Genomic DNA, 26,170 nt, shown 5'->3' on the forward strand with positions numbered 1-26,170 from the left:
CAAAGCCTACATCACTCACGCTGCCAAACATACCCTAGTAAAACTGACTATCCTACCGATCCTTGACTTCGGCGATGTCATTTACAAAATAGCCTCCAACACTCTACTCAGCAAACTGGATGCAGTCTATCACAGTGCCATCCATTTTGTCACCAAAGCCTCATATGCCACCCACCACTGCGACCTGTATGCTCTCGTCAGCTGGCCCTCGCTACATATTTGTCGCCAACCCCACTGGCTCCAGGTCATCTATAAGTCTTTGCTAGGTAAAGCTCCGCCTTATCTCAGCTCACTGGTCACCATAACAACACCCACCCGTAGCACGCGCTCCAGCAGGTATATCTCACTGGTCATCCCCAAAGTCCTTTGGCCGCCTTTCCTTCCAGTTCTCTGCTGCCAATGACTGGAACGAATTGCAAAAATCGCTGAAATTGGACTTATATCCCCCTCACCAACTTTAACTTAAGCATCACTTATCTGAGCAGCTTACCGATCACTGCAGCTGTACATAGCCCATCTGTAAATATCCCACCCAACTACCTACCTCATCCCCATATTGTTTTTATTTACTTTTTATTTGCTATTTTGCACACCAGTATTTCTACTTGCACATCATCATCTGCACATCTATCACTCCAGTGCTAATTTTATAAATTGTAATTACTTCTCTACTATGACATATTTATTGCCTTAATTCCTTACTCCATTTGCACAAACTGTATATACATTTTTCTATTGTATTATTGACTGTACGTTTGTTTATACTACGTGTAACTCTGTGTTGTTGTTTTTTGTCACACTGCTTTGCTTTATCTTGGCCATGTCACGAGTCCGACCGAGGGTGTTTCCCCTTCCCGGGCGGGTGGCGCTCGGCGGTCGTCGTCACCGGCCTATTAGCTGCCACTGATTGTTTTTCCTCCCCCTCCTTGTATGTTTAGTGGTAGCACCTGTTTTTGTTTAATTAGTTTGTCTTTATTAGACAGCTGGCCCGCCTGGTTGTTGTGCGGGATTATTTTTCATTGTAAACTTTCGGCTCTGTTGTAAGAGGTACGTGCTTCGTTGTGATTTTCTCCATTGTACTTTTTTCCCTGTGTTTGGGAAACATTACTTTTGTGAGCACCCTGTGTTGCGTTGGTGCTAGTAAAGACGCACAGCATTGAACTCTGTCTCCTGCATTTGACTCCACACCCACGACACCCGGAGCATTACAGGCCAGGTCACAGTTGTAAATGAGAACTTGCCTACCTGGTTTAATAAAGGTGAAATTAAAAAATTTAAAATTTCTTAGTCTCGCACCCAATCCATTATTTTTGGCCGGCTAAGGAGTATTGGGGTCTCTGAGGGGCCTTTGGCCTGGTTTGCTAACTACCTCTCTCAAAGAGTGTAGTGTGTAAAATCAGAACATCTGCTGTCTCAGCCACTGGCTGTCACCAAGGGAGTACCCAAAGGCTCGATGCTAGGCCCCACGCTCTTCTCAATTTACATCAACAACATAGCTCAGGCAGTAGGAAGCTCTCTAATCCATTTAAATGCAGATGATACAGTCTCATAATCCGCTGACACCTCCCTGGATTTTGTGTTAAATGCTCTACAACAAAGCTTTCTTTGTGTCCAACAAGCTTTCTCTGCCCTTAACCTTGTTCTGAACACCTCCAAAACAAAAGTTAGTATGGATTGCTAAACATTTAAGACATTTACATTTAAGTCATTTAGCAGACGCTCTTATCCAGAGCGACTTACAAATTGGTGCATTCACCTTATGACATCCAGTGGAACAGTAGTGCATCTAAATCTTTTAAGGGGGGTGAGGGATTACTTTATCCTATCCTAGGTATTCCTTAAAGAGGTGGGGTTTCAGGTGTCTCCGGAAGGTGGTGATTGACTCCGCTGTCCTGGCGTCGTGAGGGAGTTTGTTCCACCATTGGGGGGCCAGAGCAGCGAACAGTTTTGACTGGGCTGAGCGGGAACTGTACTTCCTCAGTGGTAGGGAGGCGAGCAGGCCAGAGGTGGATGAACGCAGTGCCCTTGTTTGGGTGTAGGGCCTGATCAGAGCCTGGAGGTACTGAGGTGCCGTTCCCCTCACAGCTCCGTAGGCAAGCACCATGGTCTTGTAGCGGATGCGAGCTTCAACTGGAAGCCAGTGGAGAGAGCGGAGGAGCGGGGTGACGTGAGAGAACTTGGGAAGGTTGAACACCAGACGGGCTGCGGCGTTCTGGATGAGTTGTAGGGGTTTAATGGCACAGGCAGGGAGCCCAGCCAACAGCGAGTTGCAGTAATCCAGACGAGAGATGACAAGTGCCTGGATTAGGACCTGCGCCGCTTCCTGTGTGAGGCAGGGTCGTACTCTGCGGATGTTGTAGAGCATGAACCTACAGGAACGGGCCACCGCCTTGATGTTAGTTGAGAACGACAGGGTGTTGTCCAGGATCACGCCAAGGTTCTTAGCGCTCTGGGAGGAGGACACAATGGAGTTGTCAACCGTGATGGCGAGATCATGGAACGGGCAGTCCTTCCCCGGGAGGAAGAGCAGCTCCGTCTTGCCGAGGTTCAGCTTGAGGTGGTGATCCGTCATCCACACTGATATGTCTGCCAGACATGCAGAGATGCGATTCGCCACCTGGTCATCAGAAGGGGGAAAGGAGAAGATTAATTGTGTGTCGTCTGCATAGCAATGATAGGAGAGACCATGTGAGGTTATGACAGAGCCAAGTGACTTGGTGTATAGCGAGAATAGGAGAGGGCCTAGAACAGAGCCCTGGGGACACCAGTGGTGAGAGCACGTGGTGTGGAGACGGATTCTCGCCACGCCACCTGGTAGGAGCGACCTGTCAGGTAGGACGCAATCCAAGCGTGGGCCGCGCCGGAGATGCCCAACTCGGAGAGGGTGGAGAGGAGGATCTGATGGTTCACAGTATCGAAGGCAGCCGATAGGTCTAGAAGGATGAGAGCAGAGGAGAGAGAGTTAGCTTTAGCAGTGCGGAGCGCCTCCGTGATACAGAGAAGAGCAGTCTCAGTTGAATGACTAGTCTTGAAACCTGACTGATTTGGATCAAGAAGGTCATTCTGAGAGAGATAGCGGGAGAGCTGGCCAAGGACGGCACGTTCAAGAGTTTTGGAGAGAAAAGAAAGAAGGGATACTGGTCTGTAGTTGTTGACATCGGAGGGATCGAGTGTAGGTTTTTTCAGAAGGGGTGCAACTCTCGCTCTCTTGAAGACGGAAGGGACGTAGCCAGCGGTCAGGGATGAGTTGATGAGCGAGGTGAGGTAAGGGAGAAGGTCTCCAGGAAATGGTCTGGAGAAGAGAGGAGGGGATAGGGTCAAGCGGGCAGGTTGTTGGGCGGCCGGCCGTCACAAGACGCGAGATTTCATCTGGAGAGAGAGGGGAGAAAGAGGTCAGAGCACAGGGTAGGGCAGTGTGAGCAGAACCAGCGGTGTCGTTTGACTTAGCAAACGAGGATCGGATGTCGTCGACCTTCTTTTCAAAATGGTTGACGAAGTCATCTGCAGAGAGGGAGGGGGGAGGAGGATTCAGGAGGGAGGAGAAGGTGGCAAAGAGCTTCCTAGGGTTAGAGGCAGATGCTTGGAATTTAGAGTGGTAGAAAGTGGCTTTAGCAGCAGAGAGAGAAGAGGAAAATGTAGAGAGGAGGGAGTGAAAGGATGCCAGGTCCGCAGGGAGGCGAGTTTTCCTCCATTTCCGCTCGGCTGCCCGGAGCCCTGTTCTGTGAGCTCGCAATGAGTCGTCGAGCCACGGAGCGGGAGGGGAGGACCGAGCCGGCCTGGAGGATAGGGGACATAGAGAGTCAAAGGATGCAGAAAGGGAGGAGAGGAGGGTTGAGGAGGCAGAATCAGGAGATAGGTTGGAGAGGGTTTGAGCAGAGGGAAGAGATGATAGGATGGAAGAGGAGAGAGTAGCGGGGGAGAGAGAGCGAAGGTTGGGACGGCGCGATACCATCCGAGTAGGGGCAGTGTGGGAAGTGTTGGATGAGAGCGAGAGGGAAAAGGATACAAGGTAGTGGTCGGAGACTTGGAGGGGAGTTGCAATGAGATTAGTGGAACAACAGCATCTAGTAAAGATGAGGTTGAGCGTGTTTCCTGCCTTGTGAGTAGGGGGGGAAGGTGAGAGGGTGAGGTCAAAAGAGGAGAGGAGTGGAAAGAAGGAGGCAGAGAGGAATGAGTCAAAGGTAGACGTGGGGAGGTTAAAGTCGCCCAGAACTGTGAGAGGTGAGCCGTCCTCAGGAAAGGAGCTTATCAAGGCATCAAGCTCATTGATGAACTCTCTGAGGGAACCTGGAGGGCGATAAATGATAAGGATGTTAAGCTTGAAAGGGCTGGTAACTGTGACAGCATGGAATTCAAAGGAGGCGATAGACAGATGGGTAAGTGGAGAAAGAGAGAATGACCACTTGGGAGAGATGAGGATCCCGGTGCCACCACCCCGCTGACCAGAAGCTCTCGGGGTGTGCGAGAACACGTGGGCAGACGAAGAGAGAGCAGTAGGAGTAGCAGTGTTGTCTGTGGTGATCCATGTTTCCGTCAGTGCCAAGAAGTCGAGGGACTGGAGGGAGGCATAGGCTGAGATGAACTCTGCCTTGTTGGCCGCAGATCGGCAGTTCCAGAGGCTACCGGAGACCTGGAACTCCACGTGGGTCGTGCGCGCTGGGACCACCAGATTAGGGTGGCCGCGGCCACGCGGTGTGGAGCGTTTGTATGGTCTGTGCAGAGAGGAGAGGACAGGGATAGACAGACACATAGTTGACAGGCTACACAAGAGGCTACGCTAATGCAAAGGAGATTGGAATGACAAGTGGACTACACGTCTCGAGTGTTCAGGAAGTTAAGCTTACGTAGCAAGAATCTTATTGACTAAAATGATTCAAATGAACAGTACTGCTGAAGTAGGCTAGCTGGCAGAGGCTGCGTTGTTGACTATGTAGGCTAGCTGGCAGTGGCTGCGTTGTTGACACTACACTAATCAAGTCGTTCCGTTGAGTGTAATAGTTTCTACTGTGCTGCTATTCGGGGCTAGCTAGCTAGCTAGCAGTGTTGATTACGTTAAATTGCGTTAAAAGAACGACAATAGCTGGCTAGCTAACCTAGGAAATCGCTCTAGACTACACAATTATCTTTGATACAAAAGACGGCTATGTAGCTAGCTACGATCAAACAAATCAAGCCGTTGTACTGTAATGAAATGAAATGAAAAAATGTGATACTACCTGTGGAGCGAAGCGAAATGCGACCGGAATGTTGAGTGCGGAAGTTCTGTTCGGTAGACGTTGGCTAGCTGTTGGCTAGCTAGCAGTGTCTCCTACGTTAAGGACGACAAATAGCTGGCTAGCTAACCTCGGTAAATTAAGATAATCACTCTAAAACTACACACTCTAAACTACACAATTATCTTGGATACGAAGACAGCAAAGACAACTATGTAGCTAGCTAACACTACACTAATCAAGTCGTTCAGTTGAGTGTAATAGTTGTGCTGCTAATCGGTAGACGGTGGACGTTAGCTAGCTGGCTAGCTGCAGGGCAGATAGCAGAGTAGACTGCGTTAGGACGACGAAATACGATAATTACGCAATTATCTATGATACAAAGACGGCTATGTAGCTAGCTAAGAAGAAATTGCTAAGATTAGACAAATCAAACCGTTGTACTATAATGAAATGTAATGAAATGTAATACTACCTGCGGACCGAGTGCAGATGCGACCGCTCGCTCCAACCCGGAAGTTACCCAATCACCCTAAATTGCCTCAGATTTCTCACACCCTATCCCCTTCGTAATCTCACACCCTATCCCCTTCCCCCTAGTCTCACACCCTATCCCCTTCCCCCTAGTCTCACACCCAATCACCCTATCCCCTTCCCCCTAGTCTCACACCCTATCCCCTTCCCCTAGTCTCACACCCTATCCCCTTCCCCTAGTCTCACTCTATCCCTTCCCTCTAGTCTCACACCCTATCCCCTTCCCCTAGTCTCACACCCTATCCCCTTCCCTAGTCTCACACCCTATCCCCTTCCCCCTAGTCTCACACTCTATCCCCTTCCCCTAGTCTCACACCCTATCCCCTTCCCCTAGTCTCACACGCTATCCCCTTCCCCTAGTCTCACACCCTATCCCCTTCCCCTAGTCTCACACTCTATCCCCTTCCCCTATCCCCTTCCCCTAGTCTCACACCCTATCCCTTCCCCTAGTCTCACACCCTATCCCCTTCCCCTAGTCTCACACCCTATCCCCTAGTCTCACACCCTATCCCCTTCCCCCTAGTCTTACACTCTATCCCCTTCCCCCTAGTCTCAAACCCTATCCCCTTCCCCTAGTCTCACACCCTATCCCCTTCCCCTAGTCTCACACCCTATCCCCTAGTCTCACTCTATCCCCTTCCTCTAGTCTCACACCCTATCCCCTTCCCCTAGTCTCACACCCTATCCCCTTCCCTAGTCTCACACCCTATCCCCTTCCCCTAGTCTCACACTCTATCCCCTTCCCCTAGTCTCACACCCTATCCCCTTCCCCCTAGTCTCACACCCTATCCCCTTCCCCTAGTCTCACACCCTATCCCCTTCCCCCTAGTCTCACACTCTATCCCCTTCCCTATCCCCTTCCCCTAGTCTCACACCCTATCCCCTTCCCCCTAGTCTCACACCCTATCCCCTTCCCCTAGTCTCACACCCTATCCCCTTCCCCTAGTCTCACACCCTATCCCCTTCCCCTAGTCTCAAACCCTATCCCTTCGCCCCTAGTCTCACACCCTATCCCTTCCCCTAGTCTCACACCCTATCCCCTTCCCCTAGTCTCACACCCAATCACCCTATCCCCTTCACCCTAGTCTCACACCCTATCCCCTTCCCCTAGTCTCACACCCTATCCCCTTCCCCTAGTCTCACTCTATCCCCTTCCCCTAGTCTCACACCCTATCCCCTTTCCCTAGTCTCACACCCTATCCCCTTCCCCTAGTCTCACACTCTATCCCCTTCCCCCTAGTCTCACACCCTATCCCCTTCCCCTAGTCTCACACTCTATCCCCTTCCCCTTCCCCTAGTCTCACACCCTATCCCTTCCCCTAGTCTCACACTCTATCCCCTTCCCTATCCCCTTCCCCTAGTCTCACACCCTATCCCCTTCCCCCTAGTCTCACACCCTATCCCCTTCCCCTAGTCTCACACCCTATCCCCTAGTCTCACACCCTATCCCCTTCCCCCTAGTCTTACACTCTATCCCCTTCCCCTAGTCTCAAACCCTATCCCCTTCCCCCTAGTCTCACACCCTATCCCCTTCCCCTAGTCTCACACCCTATCCCCTAGTCTCACACCCTATCCCCTTCCCCTAGTCTCAAACCCTATCCCCTTCGCCCTAGTCTCACACCCTATCCCCTTCCCCCTAGTCTCACACCCTATCCCCTTCCCCCTAGTCTCACTCTATCCCCTTCCCTCTAGTCTCACACCCTATCCCCTTCCCCTAGTCTCACACCCTATCCCCTTCGCCCTAGTCTCACACCCTATCCCCTTCCCCCTAGTCTCACACACTATCCCCTTCCCCCTAGTCTCACACCCAATCACCCTATCCCCTTCCTCCTAGTCTCACACCCTATCCCCTTCCCCTAGTCTCACACCCTATCCCCTTCCCCTAGTCTCACTCTATCCCCTTCCCTCTAGTCTCACACCCTATCCCCTTCCCCTAGTCTCACACCCTATCCCCTTCCCCTAGTCTCACACCCTATCCCCTTCCCCTAGTTTCACACTCTATCCCCTTCCCCTAGTCTCACACCCTATCCCCTTCCCCTAATCTCACACGCTATCCCCTTCCCCTAGTCTCACACCCTATCCCCTTCCCCTAGTCTCACACCCTATCCCCTTCCCCTAGTCTCACACCCTATCCCATTCCCCTAGTCTCACACCCTATCCCCTAGTCTCACACCCTATCCCCTTCCCCCTAGTCTCAAACCCTATCCCCTTCGCCCTAGTCTCACACCCTATTCCCTTCCCCTAGTCTCACACCCTATCCCCTTCCCCTAGTCTCCTCTATCCCCTTCCCCTCTAGTCTCACACCCTATCCCTTCCCCTAGTCTCACACCCTATCCCCTTCCCTAGTCTCACACCCTATCCCTTCCCCTAGTCTCACACGCTATCCCCTTCCCCCTAGTCTCACACCCTATCCCCTTCCCCCTAGTCTCACACTCTATCCCCTTCCCCTATCCCCTTCCCCCTAGTCTCACTCTATCCCCTTCCCTCTAGTCTCACACCCTATCCCCTTCCCCTAGTCTCACACCCTATCCCCTAGTCTCACACCCTATCCCCTTCCCCTAGTCTCACACTCTATCCCTTCCCCTAGTCTCACACCCTATCCCCTTCCCCCTAGTCTCACGCTATCCCCTTCCCCTAGTCTCACACCCTATCCCTTCCCCTAGTCTCACACTCTATCCCCTTCCCCTATCCCTTCCCCTAGTCTCACACCCTATCCCCTTCCCCTAGTCTCACACCTATCCCCTTCCCCTAGTCTCACACCCTATCCCCTTCCCCTAGTCTCACACCCTATCCCCTAGTCTCACACCCTATCCCCTTCCCCTAGTCTCACACCTCTTCCCCTTCCCCTAGTCTCAAACCCTATCCCCTTCCCCTAGTCTCACACCCTATCCCCTTCCCTCTCACACCCTATCCCTAGTCTCACACCCTATCCCCTTCCCCTAGTCTCACACCCTATCCCCTTCCCTAGTCTCACACCTATCCCCTTCCCCTAGTCTCACACTCTATCCCCCTATCCCCTTCCCCCTAGTCTCACACCCTATCCCTAGTCTCACACCTATCCCCTTCCCCCTAGTCTTACACCCTATCCCTTCCCCTAGTCTCAAACCCTATCCCCTTCCCCTAGTCTCACACCCTATCCCCTTCCCCTAGTCTCACACGCTATCCCCTTCCCCCTAGTCTCAAACCCTATCTCAGTCTCACACCCTATCCCCTTCCCCTAGTCTCACACCCTATCCCTTCCCTAGTCTCACACCCTATCCCTAGTCTCACACCTATCCCCTTCCCCTAGTCTCACACCCTATCCCCTTCCCCCCTAGTCTCACACCTATCCCTTCCCCTATCCCTTCCCCCTAGTCTCACACCCTATCCCTTCCCCTAGTCTCACTCCCTATCCCTAGTCTCACACCCTATCCCCTTCCCCTAGTCTCACACCCTATCCCCTTCCCCTAGTCTCACACCCTATCCCCTTCCCCCTAGTCTCACACCCTATCCCTTCCCCTAGTCTCACAGTCCCCTTCCCCCTAGTCGCTATCCCCTTCCCCTAGTCTCAAACACCTATCCCCTTCCCCCTAGTCTCACACCCTATCCCTTCCCCTAGTCTCACCCTATCCCCTAGTCTCACCCTATCCCCTTCCCCTAGTCTACACTCTATCCCCTTCCCCCTAGTCTCAAACCCCTATCCCCTTCCCCTAGTCTCACACCTATCCCCTTCCCCTAGTCTCACACCCTATCCCCTTCCCCTAGTCTCACACCCTATCCCTTCCCTAGTCTCACACCCTATCCCCTTCCCCTAGTCTCACACTATCCCTTCCCTATCCCCTTCCCCCTAGTCTCACACCCTATCCCTTCCCCTAGTCTCACACCCTATCCCTTCCCCTATCCCCTAGTCTCACACCCTATCCCCTTCCCCTAGTCTCACACCCTATCCCCTTCCCCTAGTCTCACACCCTATCCCCTTCCCCCTAGTCTCATCCCCTTCCCCCTAGTCTCCCCTTCCCTTCCCCCTAGTCTCACACCCTATCCCCTTCCCCTAGTCTCATCCCCTAGTCTCACCCTATCCCCTCCCCTAGTCTCACACCTATCCCCTTCCCCTAGTCTCAAACCCTATCCCCTTCCCCTAGTCTCACACCCTATCCCCTTCCCCTAGTCTCACACCCTATCCCTAGTCTCACACCCTATCCCCTTCCCCTAGTCTCAACCCTATCCCCTTCCCTAGTCTCTCTACACCCTAGTCCCCTTTCCCCTAGTCTCACCCTATCCCCTTCCCTAGTCTCACACCCTATCCCCTTCCCCTAGTCTCACACGCTATCCCCTTCCCCTAGTCTCACACTATCCCATTCCCCTAGTCTCACACTCTATCCTTCCCTATCCCTTCCCCTAGTCTCACACCCTATCCCCTTCCCCTAGTCTCTATCCCACCCTAACCCCTTCCCCTAGTCTCACACCCTATCCCCTTCCCCTAGTCTCAAACCCTATCCCCCCCTAGTCTCACACCCTATCCCCTTCCCCCTAGTCTCACCCTATCCCTTCCCCTAGTCTCACACCCTATCCCCTTCCCCTAGTCTCACACCCTATCCCCTTCCCCTAGTCTCACACCCTATCCCCTTCCCCTAGTCTCACACCTATCCCTTCCCCTAGTCTCCCTCCCCTTCCCCCTAGTCTCACACCCTATCCCTTCCCCCTAGTCTCACTCTATCCCCTTCCCCTATCCCCTTCCCCTAGTCTCACCTATCCCCTCCCCCTAGTCTCACACCCTATCCCCTTCCCCTAGTCTCACACCCTATCCCTAGTCTCACCCTATCCCTTCCCCCTAGTCTCACACCCTATCCCCTTCCCCTAGTCTCACACCCTATCCCCTTCCCCCTAGTCTCACACGCTACCCTAGTCTATCCCCTTCCCCCTAGTCTCACACCCTATCCCTTCCCCTAGTCTCACACCTATCCCCTTCCCCCTAGTCTCACACCCTATCCCTTCCCCCTAGTCTCACACCCTAGTCTCACCCTTCCCCCTAGTCTTACACTCTTTCCCCTTCCCCTAGTCTCACACCCTATCCCCTTCCCCTAGTCTCACACCCTATCCCCCCTTCACCCCTATCCCCTAGTCTCACACCCTATCCCCTTCCCCTAGTCTCACACCTATCCCCTTCCCCTAGTCTCACACCCTATCCCCTTCCCCTAGTCTCACACTTCCCTATCCCCCTTCCCCTAGTCTCACCCTATCCCCTTCCCCTAGTCTCACACCTCTATCCCCTTCCCTAGTCTCACCCTATCCCCTTCCCCTATCTCACACCCTATCCCCTTCCCCCTAGTCTCACACCCTATCCCCTTCCCCTAGTCTCACACCCTATCCCCTTCCCCTAGTCTCACACCCTATCCCCTTCCCCTAGTCTCACACCCTATCCCCTTCCCCTAGTCTCACACCCTATCCCTTCCCCTAGTCTCACACCCTATCCCCTTCCCCCTAGTCTCACCTATCCCCCCCCTAGTCTCATCCCCTTCCCCTAGTCTCACCCTATCCCCTTCCCCTAGTCTCACACCCTATCCCCTTCTCACCCTAGTCTCACACCCTATCCCCTTCCCCCCTAGTCTCACCCTATCCCCTTCCCCTAGTCTCACACCCTATCCCCTTCCCCTAGTCTCAAACCCTATCCCCTTCCCCCTAGTCTCACACCCTATCCCCTTCCCCTAGTCTCACACCCTATCCCCTTCCCCCCTAGTCTCACACCCTATCCCCTTCCCTTCCCCTAGTCTCACCCTATCCCCTAGTCTCAACACCCTATCCCTTCCCCTAGTCTCACCCTATCCCCTTCCCCTAGTCTCACACTATCCCCTATCCCCTTCCCCCTAGTCTCACACCCCTATCCCCTTCCCCTAGTCTCACACCCTATCCCCCTCTCACCCTAGTCTCACACCCTATCCCCTTCCCCCTAGTCTCACACCCTATCCCCCTAGTCTCTCCCTTCCCCTAGTCTCACACATCCCTTCCCCTAGTCTCCCCTTCCCCCTAGTCTCACACTATCCCCTATCCCCCTTCCCCCTAGTCTCATCCCCTTCCCCCTAGTCTCACACCCTAGTCCACCCTATCCCCCCTAGTCTCACCCTATCCCCTTCCCCCCCTAGTCTCCCTATCCCCTTCCCCTAGTCTCACACCCTATCCCCTTCCCCTAGTCTCACACCTATCCTTCCCCCCTTCCCCTAGTCTCACACCTATCCCTTCCCCTAGTTCCCCTAGTCTCACACCCTATCCCTTCCCCTAGTCTCACACCCTATCCCCTTCCCTAGTCTCACACTAACCCCTTCCCCTAGTCTCACACCTATCCCCTTCCCCTAGTCTCACACCCTATCCCCTTCCCCTAGTCTCACACCCTATCCCCTTCCCCTAGTCTCACACCCTATCCCTAGTCTCACACCTATCCCCTTCCCCCTAGTCTCACACACTCTATCCCCTTCCCCTAGTCTCAAACCCTATCCCCCCCTAGTCTCACACCTATCCCCTTCCCCTAGTCACCCTATCCCCTTCCCCTAGTCTCACACCCTATCCCTTCCCCCTAGTCTCACCCTATCCCCTTCCCCTAGTCTCACACCCTATCCCCTTCCCCCTAGTCTCACACTCTATCCCCTTCCCCTAGTCTCACACCCTATCCCCTTCCCCCTAGTCTCACACCCTATCCCCTTCCCTTCCCCCTAGTCTCACCCTATCCCCTTCCCCCTAGTCTCACACCCTATCCCCTTCCCCCTAGTCTCACACTCTATCCCCTTCCCCTAGTCTCACACTCTATCCCCTTCCCCTAGTCTCACACCCTATCCCCTTCCCCCTAGTCTCACACTCTATCCCCTTCCCCCCCTAGTCTCACACCCTATCCCCTTCCCCCTAGTCTCACCCTATCCCCTTCCCCTAGTCTCACACTCTATCCCTTCCCCTAGTCTCACACCTATCCCCTTCCCCTAGTCTCACACCTATCCCTTCCCCTAGTCTCTCTCTACCCCTTCCCCTAGTCTCACACTCACCCTATCCCTTCCCCTAGTCTCACATCCCCTATCCCCCCCTAGTCTCACACCCTATCCCCTTCCCCCTAGTCTCACACCCTATCCCCTTCCCCTAGTCTCACACCCTATCCCCTTCCCCCTAGTCTCACACCCTATCCCCTTCCCCTAGTCTAACACCCTATCCCTTCCCTCTAGTCTCACACCCTATCCCCTTCCCCTAGTCTCACACCCTATCCCCTTCCCCTAGTCTCACACTCTATCCCCTTCCCCTAGTCTCACACCCTATCCCCTTCCCCTAGTCTCACACTCTATCCCCCCCTAGTCTCACCCTATCCCTTCCCCCTAGTCTCACACCTATCCCCTTCCCCTAGTCTCACACCCTATCCCCTTCCCCCTAGTCTCACACTCTATCCCCTTCCCCTAGTCTCACACCTATCCCTTCCCCTAGTCTCACACTCTATCCCCTTCCCTATCCCCTTCCCCTAGTCTCACACCCTATCCCCTTCCCCTAGTCTCACACCCTATCCCTTCCCCTAGTCTCACACTCTATCCCCTTCCCCTAGTCTCACACCTATCCCTTCCCCTAGTCTCACACTCTATCCCCTTCCCCTAGTCTCACACTCTATCCCCTTCCCTATCCCCTTCCCCTAGTCTCACACTATATCCCCTTCCCCTAGTCTCACACCCTATCCCCTTCCCCTAGTCTCACACCCTATCCCCTTCCCCTAGTCTCACACCCTATCCCCTATCCCCTTCCCCTCGTCTCACACCCTATCCCCTTCCCCCTAGTCTCACACCCTATCCCCTTCCTCTAGTCTCACACCCTATCCCCCCCCTAGTCTCACACCTATCCCCTTCCCCCTAGTCTCACACTCTATCCCCTTCCCCTAGTCTCACACCCCTATCCCCTTCCCCCTAGTCTCACACGCTATCCCCTTCCCCTAGTCTCACACTCCAATCCCCTTCCCCTAGTCTCACACTCCAACCCCTTCCCCTATCCCCTTCCCCCTAGTCTCACACTATATCCCCTTCCCCCTAGTCTCACACCCCCCTTCCCCCTAGTCTCACACCCTATCCCTTCCCTCTAGTCTCCCCTATCCCCTTCCCCTAGTCTCACACCTATCCCCTTCCCCTAGTCTCACACTTAACCCCCCCCTAGTCTCACACTCTATCCCTTCCCCCTAGTCTCACACTCTATCCCTTCCCCTAGTCTCACACCCTATCCCTTCCCCTAGTCTCACACGCTATCCCTTCCCCTAGTCTCACACCCTATCCCCTTCCCCTAGTCTCACACTCTATCCCTTCCCTATCCCCTTCCCCCTAGTCTCACACTCTATCCCCACCCTATCCCCTTCCCCTAGTCTCACACCCTATCCCTTCCCCTAGTCTCACACCTATCCCTTCCCCTAGTCTCACACTCTATCCCCTTCCCCTAGTCTCACACTCTATCCCTTCCCCTATCCCTTCCCCTAGTCTCACACTATATCCCTTCCCCCTAGTCTCACACCCTATCCCCTTCCCCCTAGTTTCACACCCTATCCCCTTCCCCTAGTCTCACACCCTATCACCCTATCCCTTCCCCTAGTCTCACACCCTATCCCCTTCCCCTAGTCTCACACCCTATTTCCTCTAGTCTCACATCCCCTTCCCCCTAGTCTCCCTTCCCCCCCCTAGTCTCACACACTATCCCCTTCCCCCTAGTCTCACACCCTATCCCCTTCCCCCTTAGTCTCACACCCTATCCCCTTCCCCTAGTCTCACACACTATCCCTTCCCCTAGTCTCACACCCTATCCCCTTCCCCCTAGTCTCACACCCTATCCCCCCTTCCCCTAGTCTCACACCCTATCCCCTTCCCCTAGTCTCACACCCTATCCCCCTTCCCCCTAGTCTCACACCCTATCCCCTTCCCCTAGTCTCACACCCTAGTCTCTTCCCTAGTCTCAAACCCTATCCCCTTCCCCTAGTCTCAAACCCTATCCCCTTCCCCTAGTCTCACACCCTATCCCTTCCCCTAGTCTCACACTCTATCCCCTTCCCTATCCCTTCCCCTAGTCTCACACCCTATCCCCTTCCCCTAGTCTCACACTCTATCCCTTCCCTAGTCTCACACCCTATCCCCTTCCCTAGTCTCACACCCTATCCCCTTCCCCTAGTCTCACACTCTATCCCCTTCCCCTAGTCTCACACTCTATCCCCTTCCCTATCCCCTTCCCCCTAGTCTCACACTATATCCCCTTCCCCTAGTCTCACACCCTATCCCCTTCCCCCTAGTCTCACACCCTATCCCTTCCCCCTAGTCTCACACCCTATCACCCTATCCCCTTCCCCCTCGTCTCACACCCTATCCCCTTCCCCCTAGTCTCACACCCTATCCCCTTCCCTCTAGTCTCACACCCTATCCCCTTCCCCTAGTCTCACACGCTATCCCTTCCCCTAGTCTCACACTCTATCCCCTTCCCCTAGTCTCACACCCTATCCCCTTCCCCCTAGTCTCACACTCTATCCCTTCCCCTAGTCTCACACCCTATCCCCTTCCCCTAGTCTCACACGCTATCCCCTTCCCCTAGTCTCACACCCTATCCCCTTCCCCCCTAGTCTCACACTCTATCCCCTTCCCCCTAGTCTCACACTCTATCCCCTTCCCCTATCCCCTTCCCCTAGTCTCACACTCTATCCCCTTCCCTATCCCCTTCGCCCTAGTCTCACACCCTATCCCCTTCCCCCTAGTCTCACACCCTACCCCTTCCCCCTTGTCTCACACTCTAGCCCCTTCCCCTAGTCTCACACCCTATCCCCTTCCCCTAGTCTCACACCCTATCCCCTTCCCCTAGTCTCACACCCTATCCCCTTCCCCCTAGTCTCACACTCTATCACCTTCCCCTAGTCTCACACTCTATCCCCTTCCCTATCCCCTTCCCCTAGTCTCACACTATATCCCCTTCCCCCTAGTCTCACACGCTATCCCCTTCCCCCTAGTCTCACACCCTATCCCCTTCCCCTAGTCTCACACTCTATCACCCTATCCCCTTCCCCCTCGTCTCACACCCTATCCCCTTCCCCTAGTCTCACACCCTATCCCCTTCCCTCTAGTCTCACACCCTATCCCCTTCCCCTAGTCTCACACCCTATCCCTTCCCCTAGTCTCACACTATATCCCCTTCCCCTAGTCTCACACCCTATCCCCTTCCCCTAGTCGCACACTCTATCCCCTTCCCCTAGTCTCACACTATATCCCCTTCCCCTAGTCTCACACTCCAACCCCTTCCCTATCCCCTTCCCCTAGTCTCACACTATATCCCCTTCCCCTAGTCTCACACCCTATCCCCTTCCCCTAGTCTCACACCCTATCCCCTTCCCCTAGTCTCACACCCTATCCCCTTCCCCTAGTCTCACACTCTATCCCCTTCCCCTAGTCTCACACTCTATCCCCTTCCCCTAGTCTCACACCCTATCCCCCCTTCCCCTAGTCTCACACTCTATCCCCTTCCCCTAGTCTCACACCCTCATCCCTTCCCCTAGTCTCACACGCTATCCCCTTCCCCCTAGTCTCACACCCTATCCCCTTCCCCTAGTCTCACACTCTATCCCCTTCCCCTAGTCTCACACTCTTTCCCCTTCCCTATCCCCTTCCCCTAGTCTCACACTATATCCCCTTCCCCTAGTCTCACACCCTATCCCTTCCCCTAGTCTCACACCCTATCCCCTTCCCCTAGTCTCACACTCTATCCCCTTCCCCTATCCCCTTCCCCTAGTCTCACACTATATCCCCTTCCCCTAGTCTCACACCCTATCCCCTTCCCCTAGTCTCACACCCTATCCCCTTCCCCCTAGTCTCACACCCTATCACCCTATCCCCTTCCCCTCGTCTCACACCCTATCCCCTTCCCCTAGTCTCACACCCTATCCCCTTCCCCTAGTCTCACACCCTATCCCCTTCCCCTAGTCTCACACCCTATCCCTTCCCCTAGTCTCACACTCTATCCCCTTCCCCTAGTCTCACACTCTATCCCCTTCCCCTAGTCTCACACCCTATCCCCTTCCCCCTAGTCTCACACTCTATCCCCTTCCCCTAGTCTCACACCCTCATCCCTTCCCCTAGTCTCACACGCTATCCCCTTCCCCTAGTCTCACACCCTATCCCCTTCCCCTAGTCTCACACTCTATCCCCTTCCCCCTAGTCTCACACTCTATCCCTTCCCTATCCCCTTCCCCCTAGTCTCACACTATATCCCTTCCCCCTAGTCTCACACCCTATCCCCTTTCTCCTAGTCTCACACCCTATCCCCTTCCCCCTAGTCTCACACCCTATCACCCTATCCCCTTCCCCCTCGTCTCACACCCTATCCCCTTCCCCCTAGTCTCACACCCTATCCCCTTCCCTCTAGTCTCACACCCTATCCCTTCCCCTAGTCTCACACCCTATCCCCTTCCCCTAGTCTCACACTCTATCCCCTTCCCCTAGTCTCACACCCTATCCCCTTCCCCTAGTCTCACACTCTATCCCTTCCCCTAGTCTCACACCCTATCCCCTTCCCCTAGTCTCACACTCTATCCCCTTCCCCTAGTCTCACACTCTATCCCCTTCCCCTATCCCCTTCCCCTAGTCTCACACTATATCCCCTTCCCCTAGTCTCACACCTATCCCTTCCCCCTAGTCTCACACCCTATCCCTTCCCCTAGTCTCACACCTATCACCCTATCCCCTTCCCCTAGTCTCACACCCTATCCCCTTCCCTCTAGTCTCACACCCTATCCCCTTCCCCTAGTCTCACACCCCTATCCCCTTCCCCCTAGTCTCACACTCTATCCCTTCCCCTAGTCTCACACCCTATCCCCTTCCCCTAGTCTCACACTCTATCCCCTTCCCTTAGTCTCACACCCTATCCCCTTCCCCTAGTCTCACACGCTATCCCTTCCCCTAGTCTCACACCCTATCCCCTTCCCCTAGTCTCACACTCTATCCCCTTCCCCCTAGTCTCACACCCTATCCCTTCCCCCTAGTCTCACACCCTATCCCTTCCCCTAGTCTCACACCCCCTTCCCTAGTCTCACACCCTATCCCCTAGTCTCACACCCTATCCCCTTCCCCTAGTCTCAAACCCTATCCCCTTCGCCCTAGTCTCACACCCTATCCCCTTCCCCTAGTCTCACACCCTATCCCCTTCCCCTAGTCTCACACTCTATCCCCTTCCCCTAGTCTCACACTCTATCCCCTTCCCCTAGTCTCACACTCTATCCCTTCCCCTAGTCTCACACTCTATCCCCTTCCCTATCCCTTCGCCCTAGTCTCACACCCTATCCCCTTCCCCTAGTCTCACACCCTATCCCCTTCCCCTAGTCTCACACCCTATCACCCTTCCCCCTTCCCCTCGTCTCACACCCTATCCCCTTCCCCTAGTCTCACACCCTATCCCCTTCCCTCTAGTCTCACACCCTATCCCCTTCCCCTAGTCTCACACCCTATCCCCTTCCCCTAGTCTCACACTATATCCCTTCCCCTAGTCTCACACCCTATCCCTTCCCCTAGTCGCACACTCTATCCCCTTCCCCTAGTCTCACACCCTATCCCCTTCCCCCTAGTCTCACACTCCAACCCCTTCCCCTTCCCCTTCCCCCTAGTCTCACACCCTATCCCCTTCCCCTAGTCTCACACCCTATCCCCTTCCCCCTAGTCTCACACCCTATCCCCTTCCCCTAGTCTCACACCCTATCCCTTCCCCTAGTCTCACACTCTATCCCCTTCCCCTAGTCTCACACCCTATCCCCTTCCCCTAGTCTCACACTCTATCCCTTCCCCTAGTCTCACACCTATCCCCTTCCCCTAGTCTCACACGCTATCCCCTTCCCCTAGTCTCACACCCTATCCCCTTCCCCTAGTCTCACACTCTATCCCCTTCCCCCTAGTCTCACACTCTATCCCTTCCCCTATCCCCTTCCCCTAGTCTCACACTATATCCCCTTCCCCTAGTCTCACACCCTATCCCTTCCCCTAGTCTCACACCCTATCCCCTTCCCCTAGTCTCACACCCTATCACCCTATCCCCTTTCCCTCGTCTCACACCCTATCCCCTTCCCCTAGTCTCACACCCTATCCCTTCCCTCTAGTCTCACACCTATCCCCTTCCCCTAGTCTCACACCCTATCCCCTTCCCCTAGTCTCACACTCTATCCCCTTCCCCTAGTCTCACACCCTATCCCCTTCCCCCTAGTCTCACACTCTATCCCCTTCCCCTAGTCTCACACCCTATCCCCTTCCCCTAGTCTCACACTCTATCCCCTTCCCCCTAGTCTCACACTCTATCCCCTTCCCCTATCCCCTTCCCCCTAGTCTCACACTATATCCCCTTCCCCTAGTCTCACACCCTATCCCCTTCCCCTAGTCTCACACCCTATCCCCTTCCCCTAGTCTCACACCCTATCACCCTATCCCCTTCCCCTAGTCTCACACCCTATCACCTTCCCTCTAGTCTCACACCCTATCCCCTTCCCCTAGTCTCACACCCTATCCCCTTCCCCTAGTCTCACACTCTATCCCCTTCCCCTAGTCTCACACCCTAGCCCCTTCCCCCTAGTCTCACACTCTATCCCCTTCCCTTAGTCTCACACCCTATCCCTTCCCCCTAGTCTCACACGCTATCCCCTTCCCCTAGTCTCACACCCTATCCCCTTCCCCTAGTCTCACACTCTATCCCTTCCCTTCCCCTAGTCTCACACCCTATCCCCTTCCCCTAGTCTCACACCCTATCCCTTCCCCTAGTCTCACACCCTATCCCCTTCCCCTAGTCTCACACCCCCTTCCCCTAGTCTCACACCCTATCCCTAGTCTCACACCCTATCCCCTTCCCCCTAGTCTCAAACCCTATCCCTTCGCCCCTAGTCTCACACCCTATCCCCTTCCCCCTAGTCTCACACCCTATCCCCTTCCCCCTAGTCTCACACTCTATCCCCTTCCCCCTAGTCTCACACTCTATCCCCTTCCCCTAGTCTCACACCCTATCCCCTTCCCCTAGTCTCACACTCTATCCCCTTCCCTATCCCCTTCCCCTAGTCTCACACCCTATCCCCTTCCCCTAGTCTCACACCCTATCCCCTTCCCCCTAGTCTCACACCCCCTTCCCCTAGTCTCACACCCTATCCCCTAGTCTCACACCCTATCCCTTCCCCCTAGTCTCAAACCCTATCCCCTTCGCCCTAGTCTCACACCTATCCCCTTCCCCCTAGTCTCACACCCTATCCCTTCCCCTAGTCTCACACCCTATCCCCTTCCCCTAGTCTCACACCCCCTTCCCCCTAGTCTCACACCCTATCCCTAGTCTCACACCCTATCCCTTCCCCTAGTCTCAAACCCTATCCCCTTCGCCCTAGTCTCACACCCTATCCCCTTCCCCCTAGTCTCACACCCTATCCCTTCCCCTAGTCTCACACTCTATCCCCTTCCCCCTAGTCTCACACTCTATCCCCTTCCCCTAGTCACACCCTATCCCCTTCCCCTAGTCTCACACCCTATCCCCTTCCCCTAGTCTCACACTCTATCCCCTTCCCCTATCCCTCCCCCTAGTCTCACACTCTATCCCTCCCCTAGTCTCACACCCTATCCCCTTCCCCTAGTCTCACACTCTACCCCCTTCCCCTAGTCTCACACTCTATCCCCTTCCCCCTAGTCTCACACTCTATCCCCTCCCCCTAGTCTCACACTCTATCCCCTTCCCCTAGTCTGTTCTATTTCAGTATTAATTAGGTGTGAAAGAACTGGCTAGGTGTAGGTAACATGGTGATGTCATAACTTCACTAAGCATATAGGAGAAGAGACATTATGCTGGTGTTTCTCCTGGACCTTGGGGTCCACCTGACCAGACAGTCCACCCTTTGTTTTCCAGCCCTGCACTATCACACCTGATTCAACAAAACACTTTAACACCAAACCTTTGGTTAGTTGCCTCAGGTGTGACGGGTCAGTGTAGGTATGGAACAAAGAAGTGGACTGTCTGTCTGGTGGTCCCTTAGGAGGGGTTTGGGAAAGACTGGTTCCACCTATTCAGAGCTGTTATATGTTACTACTTCTGGATAAGAGCGTCTGCTAAATGACTTAAATGTAAATGTAAATGAGTAAGGGAAGCCAAGGGGGAGGAGCTAGACTAGGTGGAGGAGCTAGACTAGAGGTAGAGAGTAGGGTGGAGCCATCATCACTACTTGTTCTCAGGCCAGGCTCAATAGACTTAGACACACACAATAACATAACATGCCATACCAGTCAAAAGTTTGGACACAACCCATTCATGGGCTTTTCTTTATTTTTACTATTTTCTACATTGTAGAATAATAGTGAAGACATCAAAACTATGAAATAACACATATGGAATCATGTAGTAACCAAGAAAGTGTTAAACAAATCTAAATGTTTTATATTTGAGATTCTTCAAAGTAGCCACCCTTTGCCTTGATGACAGCTTTGCACACTCTTGGCATTCTCTCAAACAGCTTCATGAGGAATGCTTTTCCAACAGTCTTGAAGGAGTTCCCACATATGCTGAGCACTTGTTGGCTGCTTTTCCTTCACTCTGCGGTCCAACTCATCCCAAACCATCTCAAGTGGGTTGCGGTCAGGTGATTGTGAAGGCCAGGTCATCTGATGCAGCACTCCATCACTCTGGCCCAGCCAAAGCCCAGACTTGAACCTGATAGAACATCTCTGAAGAGACATGACAATAGCTGTGCAGCGACATTCCCCATTCAACCTGACAGAGCTTTAGATGATCTGCAGAGAAGAATGGGAGAAACTCCCTAAATGTTTGACTTTATTTCACCTTTATTTAACCAGGTAGACTAGTTGACAACAAGTTCTCATTTACAACTGCGACCTGGCCAAGATAAAGCAAATCGACACATACAACAACACAGTTACACATGGAATAAACAAAACATAGTCAATAATATAATAGAACAAAAGAAAACAAAAAGTCTATATACAGTGAGTGCAAATGAGGTAAGATAAGGGAGTTAAGGCAGTAAATAGGCCATGGTGGCGAAGTAATTACAATATACCAATTAAACACTGTGCAGAAGATGAATGTGCAAGTAGAGATACTGGGTTGCAAAGGAGCAAGATAAATAAATACAGTATGGGGGTGAGGTAGGTAGTTAGATGGGCTGTTTACAGATGGGCTGTGTACAGGTGCAGTGATCTATGAGCTGCTCTGACAGCTGGCGCTTAAAGCTAGTGAGGGAGATATGAGTCTCCAGCTTCAGAGATTTTTGCAGTTCGTTCCAGTCATTGGCAGCAGAGAACTGGAAGGAAAGGTGGCCAAAGGAAGAGTTGGCTTTGGTCGTGACCAGATATACCTGCTGGAGCGCGTGCTATGAGTGGGTGCTATGGTAACCAGTGAGCTGAGATAAGGCGGGGCTTTACCTAGCAGAGACTTGTAGATAACCTGTAGCCAGTGGGTTTGGCGACGAGTATGAAGCGAGGGCCAACCAACGAGAGCGTTGGTGGGTAGTATATGGGGCTTTGGTGACAAAACGGATGGCACTGTGATAGACTGCATCCAATTTGCTGAGTAGAATGTTGGAGGCTATTTTATAGATGACATCACCGAAGTCGAGATACAGGTGTGCCAAGGAAGTAGCGTCATACCAAAGAAGAATCGAGGCTGTAATCTCTGCCAAAGTACTGAGTAAAGGGTCTGAATAATTTATCTTTAATACATTGGAGAGAAAAAAATGGAATCTGTTTTTTGCTATGTCATTATGGGGTATTGTGTGTAGATTGATGATGTATTTAAAATCCATTTTAGATTAAGGCTGTAATGTACCTATATGTAGAAAATGTCAAAAAGTCTGAATGCACTGTACATACATACCTACTGTATGGTATAACAGAGCTCCAAATATGAACTGAGAGATGTTTCATTTCCTATTACTGCAGTGGAACTGACTCCAACCCTGAACAATGTATCCTAGGCTACATAGTGTAGTGACGGGGGAAAATCCCAGCCCTGTTCATTTTTTATTTCACTTTTATTATCTACTTCACTTGCTTTGGTAATGTTAACATATGTTTTCCATACCAATAAAACCCTTTGAATTGAATTGAGAGGAGAGACACAGAGACAGAGAGAGACAGATATCACAGCAGCAAGATGTGTGACCTGTTGCCACAAGAAAAGGGCAACCAGTGAAGAACAAACACCATTGTAAGTACAACCCATATTTATGTTTATTTATTTTCCCATTTGTACTTTAACTATTTACACATCGTTACAACACTGTATATAGACATAATGACATTTGAAATGTCTTTATTCTTTTGGAACTTCTGTGAGTGTAATGTTTACTGTTCATTTTTAATTGTTTATTATCTACTTCACTTGCTTTGGCAATGTTAGCATATGTTTCCCATGCCAATAAAGCCTCTTACAATGAATTGAAATTGAATTGCAATAGAGAGACTGCCCTTAAAAGAGTAAGAGGGACCCACTTCCTGTGTCAAATTGCCTCTGACATTCCACACACTCTCTCTATCCCCCTCTCTCTCTCTCTCACTATTTTCTCCTCCCTCCTTTGCTCTCTATGGGGGGCTTTGTCTACTATTTCAGGCACAAGAAACTGATTCATTCCCCGAACCAAACATGATCCTCAAAAACACCCAACTTCTCTCTCTCTCTCTCTCACACACACCATAAAAGTGCTCTCTCGTTTCATACACGCCACAAAAAAGCTAGCACACAAACCCTGGCAGACACACACACACAGAGACTCTGTGGGAAAATCAGGCTTCATCTAAAACCCTGGTACGAATAGATAGGCGCACACACACACACACACACACACACAAACACACACACACACACAGAGTCTCTGTGGGATGCAGCAGATGTATGTGGGAAAATCTGGCTTCATCTAAACTTACACGGCAGGAAATGAAATCACAGCCTCATATCATAGGAAATAAATACCAACGCAGACCATGCACTGAGGATTGAACCAGGACACACACACACACGACCTGTCAGTCACTGGAGGCAGCAAAAGATCTGAGCAAGTATGCCAATCTGTGTGTGAGTGCCTTTTGAAGTGTGTATGTCAGTGTCCCCAGGGCAGGGCTGTCTGGGGTTAGTGAGCATTCCGGAGACCACTGATGTGTGTGTGATGTTACCTGTGCCAGCATGAGACACACCTGCCTCCATCTGTGCGATTTTCTATGACTCTGTGTGTGTGTCTCATCAGGGTCAGATTAGAGGGAGGCAGATCTTTGGCAGCCAACAGCACCAACTGACCCAGTATGTGCCTGTTGGAGAATCTCAATTGCATCCTCTCTCCTTCTCAAAACAACAAAGTTAAACATTGTGTTTTTATTTTAAATTTATTTAACTAGGCAAGTCAATTAAGAACAAATTCTTATTTTCAATGACGGCCTAGGAACAGTGGGTTAACTGCCTTGTTCTGGGGCAGAATGACAGATTTGTACCTTGTCAGCTTGGGGATTCTATCTAGAAACCTTTGCTGTGTGTGACCTCTATACTCCAGCAGATCTGACCACATAGAGAATAGGAGGCAGAGCTACAGAATTATAGTTTTTAGGCAATTGTGTGATTTACCATTTTAAGACAATAGCACTTTTGCACCCAAGATGGACTGTGGGCTATATGACGACTTGTGCTATCCTACTAAGACCACAACGATCTCTTCTGGTATGGAGGATAAATTAGCACGGAGCTGGTGAGGGGGTGCTGGAGCACCGGTTGGTTCCAGGAGACTCAAGCATTCCTAACAGTTCGCTTCGTCGCGATTCCCGATGACATCATTCCCATCCATCGCGCACCGCATGGCGTTTCCCCTGCCCCACCCCTTCTATACACCCCCCGGTTACCGGAGAAGCCCCGGGGTCTCTCACCCATCCTCAACGGACAGGCCCCCGTTTACTCCAGGCCGGCCCTCACCTCAGTATCTGAGAGACACCCACACCCGTACATATACACAGGGCAACCAATCGAAACCCTACCGCAGGATCCTAAAAAGGCTCGAGCTGAATTGCCGGGGGATGGATGTGAGTTAGCGAAGCAGACGCCACAAGAGCAGTTCACCGAACAGCCCATAATAACCTCGATCAGAACGGACCCCCAGTGTCTGAGACACAAAGACCTGGGAGAGACACGGGCGGCTCGCGACCAAATATGGGTCGAGTCCAAGATTTACTACCGACCACTATGCCCCCATAGACCACCGAGCAGCACACACACGCGCGCACACACACACACACACACAGACTGCTACCTTATTAACCACGAGCAACACACATGTCAAAGTCATAGCATATCAATACCCTATGCTATGGAAACCTAGATTCCGGTTTTCCCAGTCCATCGAATTGATTAATCGGTAGAAATGGAACAATACTTCAATAGAATTACACAAAGGACCCGGCAGTCTCGTGCCCTTACCAGCGCGGAGTGAACGAGCAACGCCGCGATGAGCGCCACGAAACAAGGCGGCAGCTTCATGCTGTGGCCGGGGGGCGCTAGCCTTCACGGGGAAAACAAAAGCGCTTATCTCCTCTCTCCGTATTCGGTAGGCAGTAGTCTCCAACTTCAGAGCGGACCACCCCTCCTCGCGAACATCCGTCTGGCGTTTTATTAATCCGTCTCGGTAAAACGCTAAACCCGCGTGTGTCCTCTCTGGTAATGGAACCAGGTTTAAAACGATGGGAGATTCCTTCTTCCTGCAAGGGAGCCCCTATTGTCTTTATTTCCTGTAGTCCCTCTCTTTTGGACTTGATGTGCTCGAGACCTGATAGATGTACTACCAGGAGACGCCAGCCCTATGCTCTCTGATGTTCCGTTTGGCTACGCGCGTCGGCCTGGGAGAGGGTTTTCACTATAGTTACCCCAGCCACAAAGTTTAAATGGTCAATATCGTAAAACTACACGAAAACAAAAAATGGCTTTTTGGCCTTAATTTAAGGTTAGTGTTCGGCATAAGGTTCGCAGTGTGGTGATGTTTAAAATAACCCATTTAAGAGTAACTGTAGAAATAGGCGGGGATCATGACTTTGTGGCTATGGTAACTAGGGACGAGCCTGGGAGAGTCAGTATGGCAGGAGGAGGTTGTGTGTGTGTGTGTGTATGTATGTATTGGGTGGGCGGGGTCTCCTCTGGTGGGCGAGGCGAGGGTGCCCCCTGCAGCCCCGAATAGGCACCCTCAGGCTGTTCCATCACCGCCCCTGACACACACACCTCCCAACGAAACCCCAACCGGGGCGGAGGTAGGGCACCATACCACACTGCAGGGGAGTGTCTTTTGATTTAATGGTTTGGTTAAATATTTACCAAATAGTTGTACAAATGACCAATTAAAAATTAAAAATAGGCCTATTAGAAAACAGCACAATTAGTCCTATACAAAGTCTTTCCAGATTCCCTTACCCTAATATAAAGTAGCC

General features: G+C 52.5%; 1 protein-coding gene across 1 annotated transcript in view; it reads right to left on the minus strand.

Moving 5' to 3' along the window:
- LOC115116660 (putative uncharacterized protein DDB_G0271982) overlaps positions 1–25,873 on the minus strand; it is a 76,549-nt gene extending 50,676 nt beyond the window's left edge. The window contains exon 1 of the mRNA XM_065020190.1: positions 25,173–25,873. Coding sequence (XP_064876262.1) covers positions 25,173–25,232 — 60 coding nt within the window. The 5' untranslated portion in view covers positions 25,233–25,873. The remainder of the gene's footprint in view (positions 1–25,172) is intronic.
- Positions 25,874–26,170: the final 297 nt, after the last annotated feature.

Source organism: Oncorhynchus nerka, linkage group LG7 (genome assembly GCF_034236695.1).
Source record: "Oncorhynchus nerka isolate Pitt River linkage group LG7, Oner_Uvic_2.0, whole genome shotgun sequence".
Classification (NCBI taxonomy): domain Eukaryota; kingdom Metazoa; phylum Chordata; class Actinopteri; order Salmoniformes; family Salmonidae; genus Oncorhynchus; species Oncorhynchus nerka.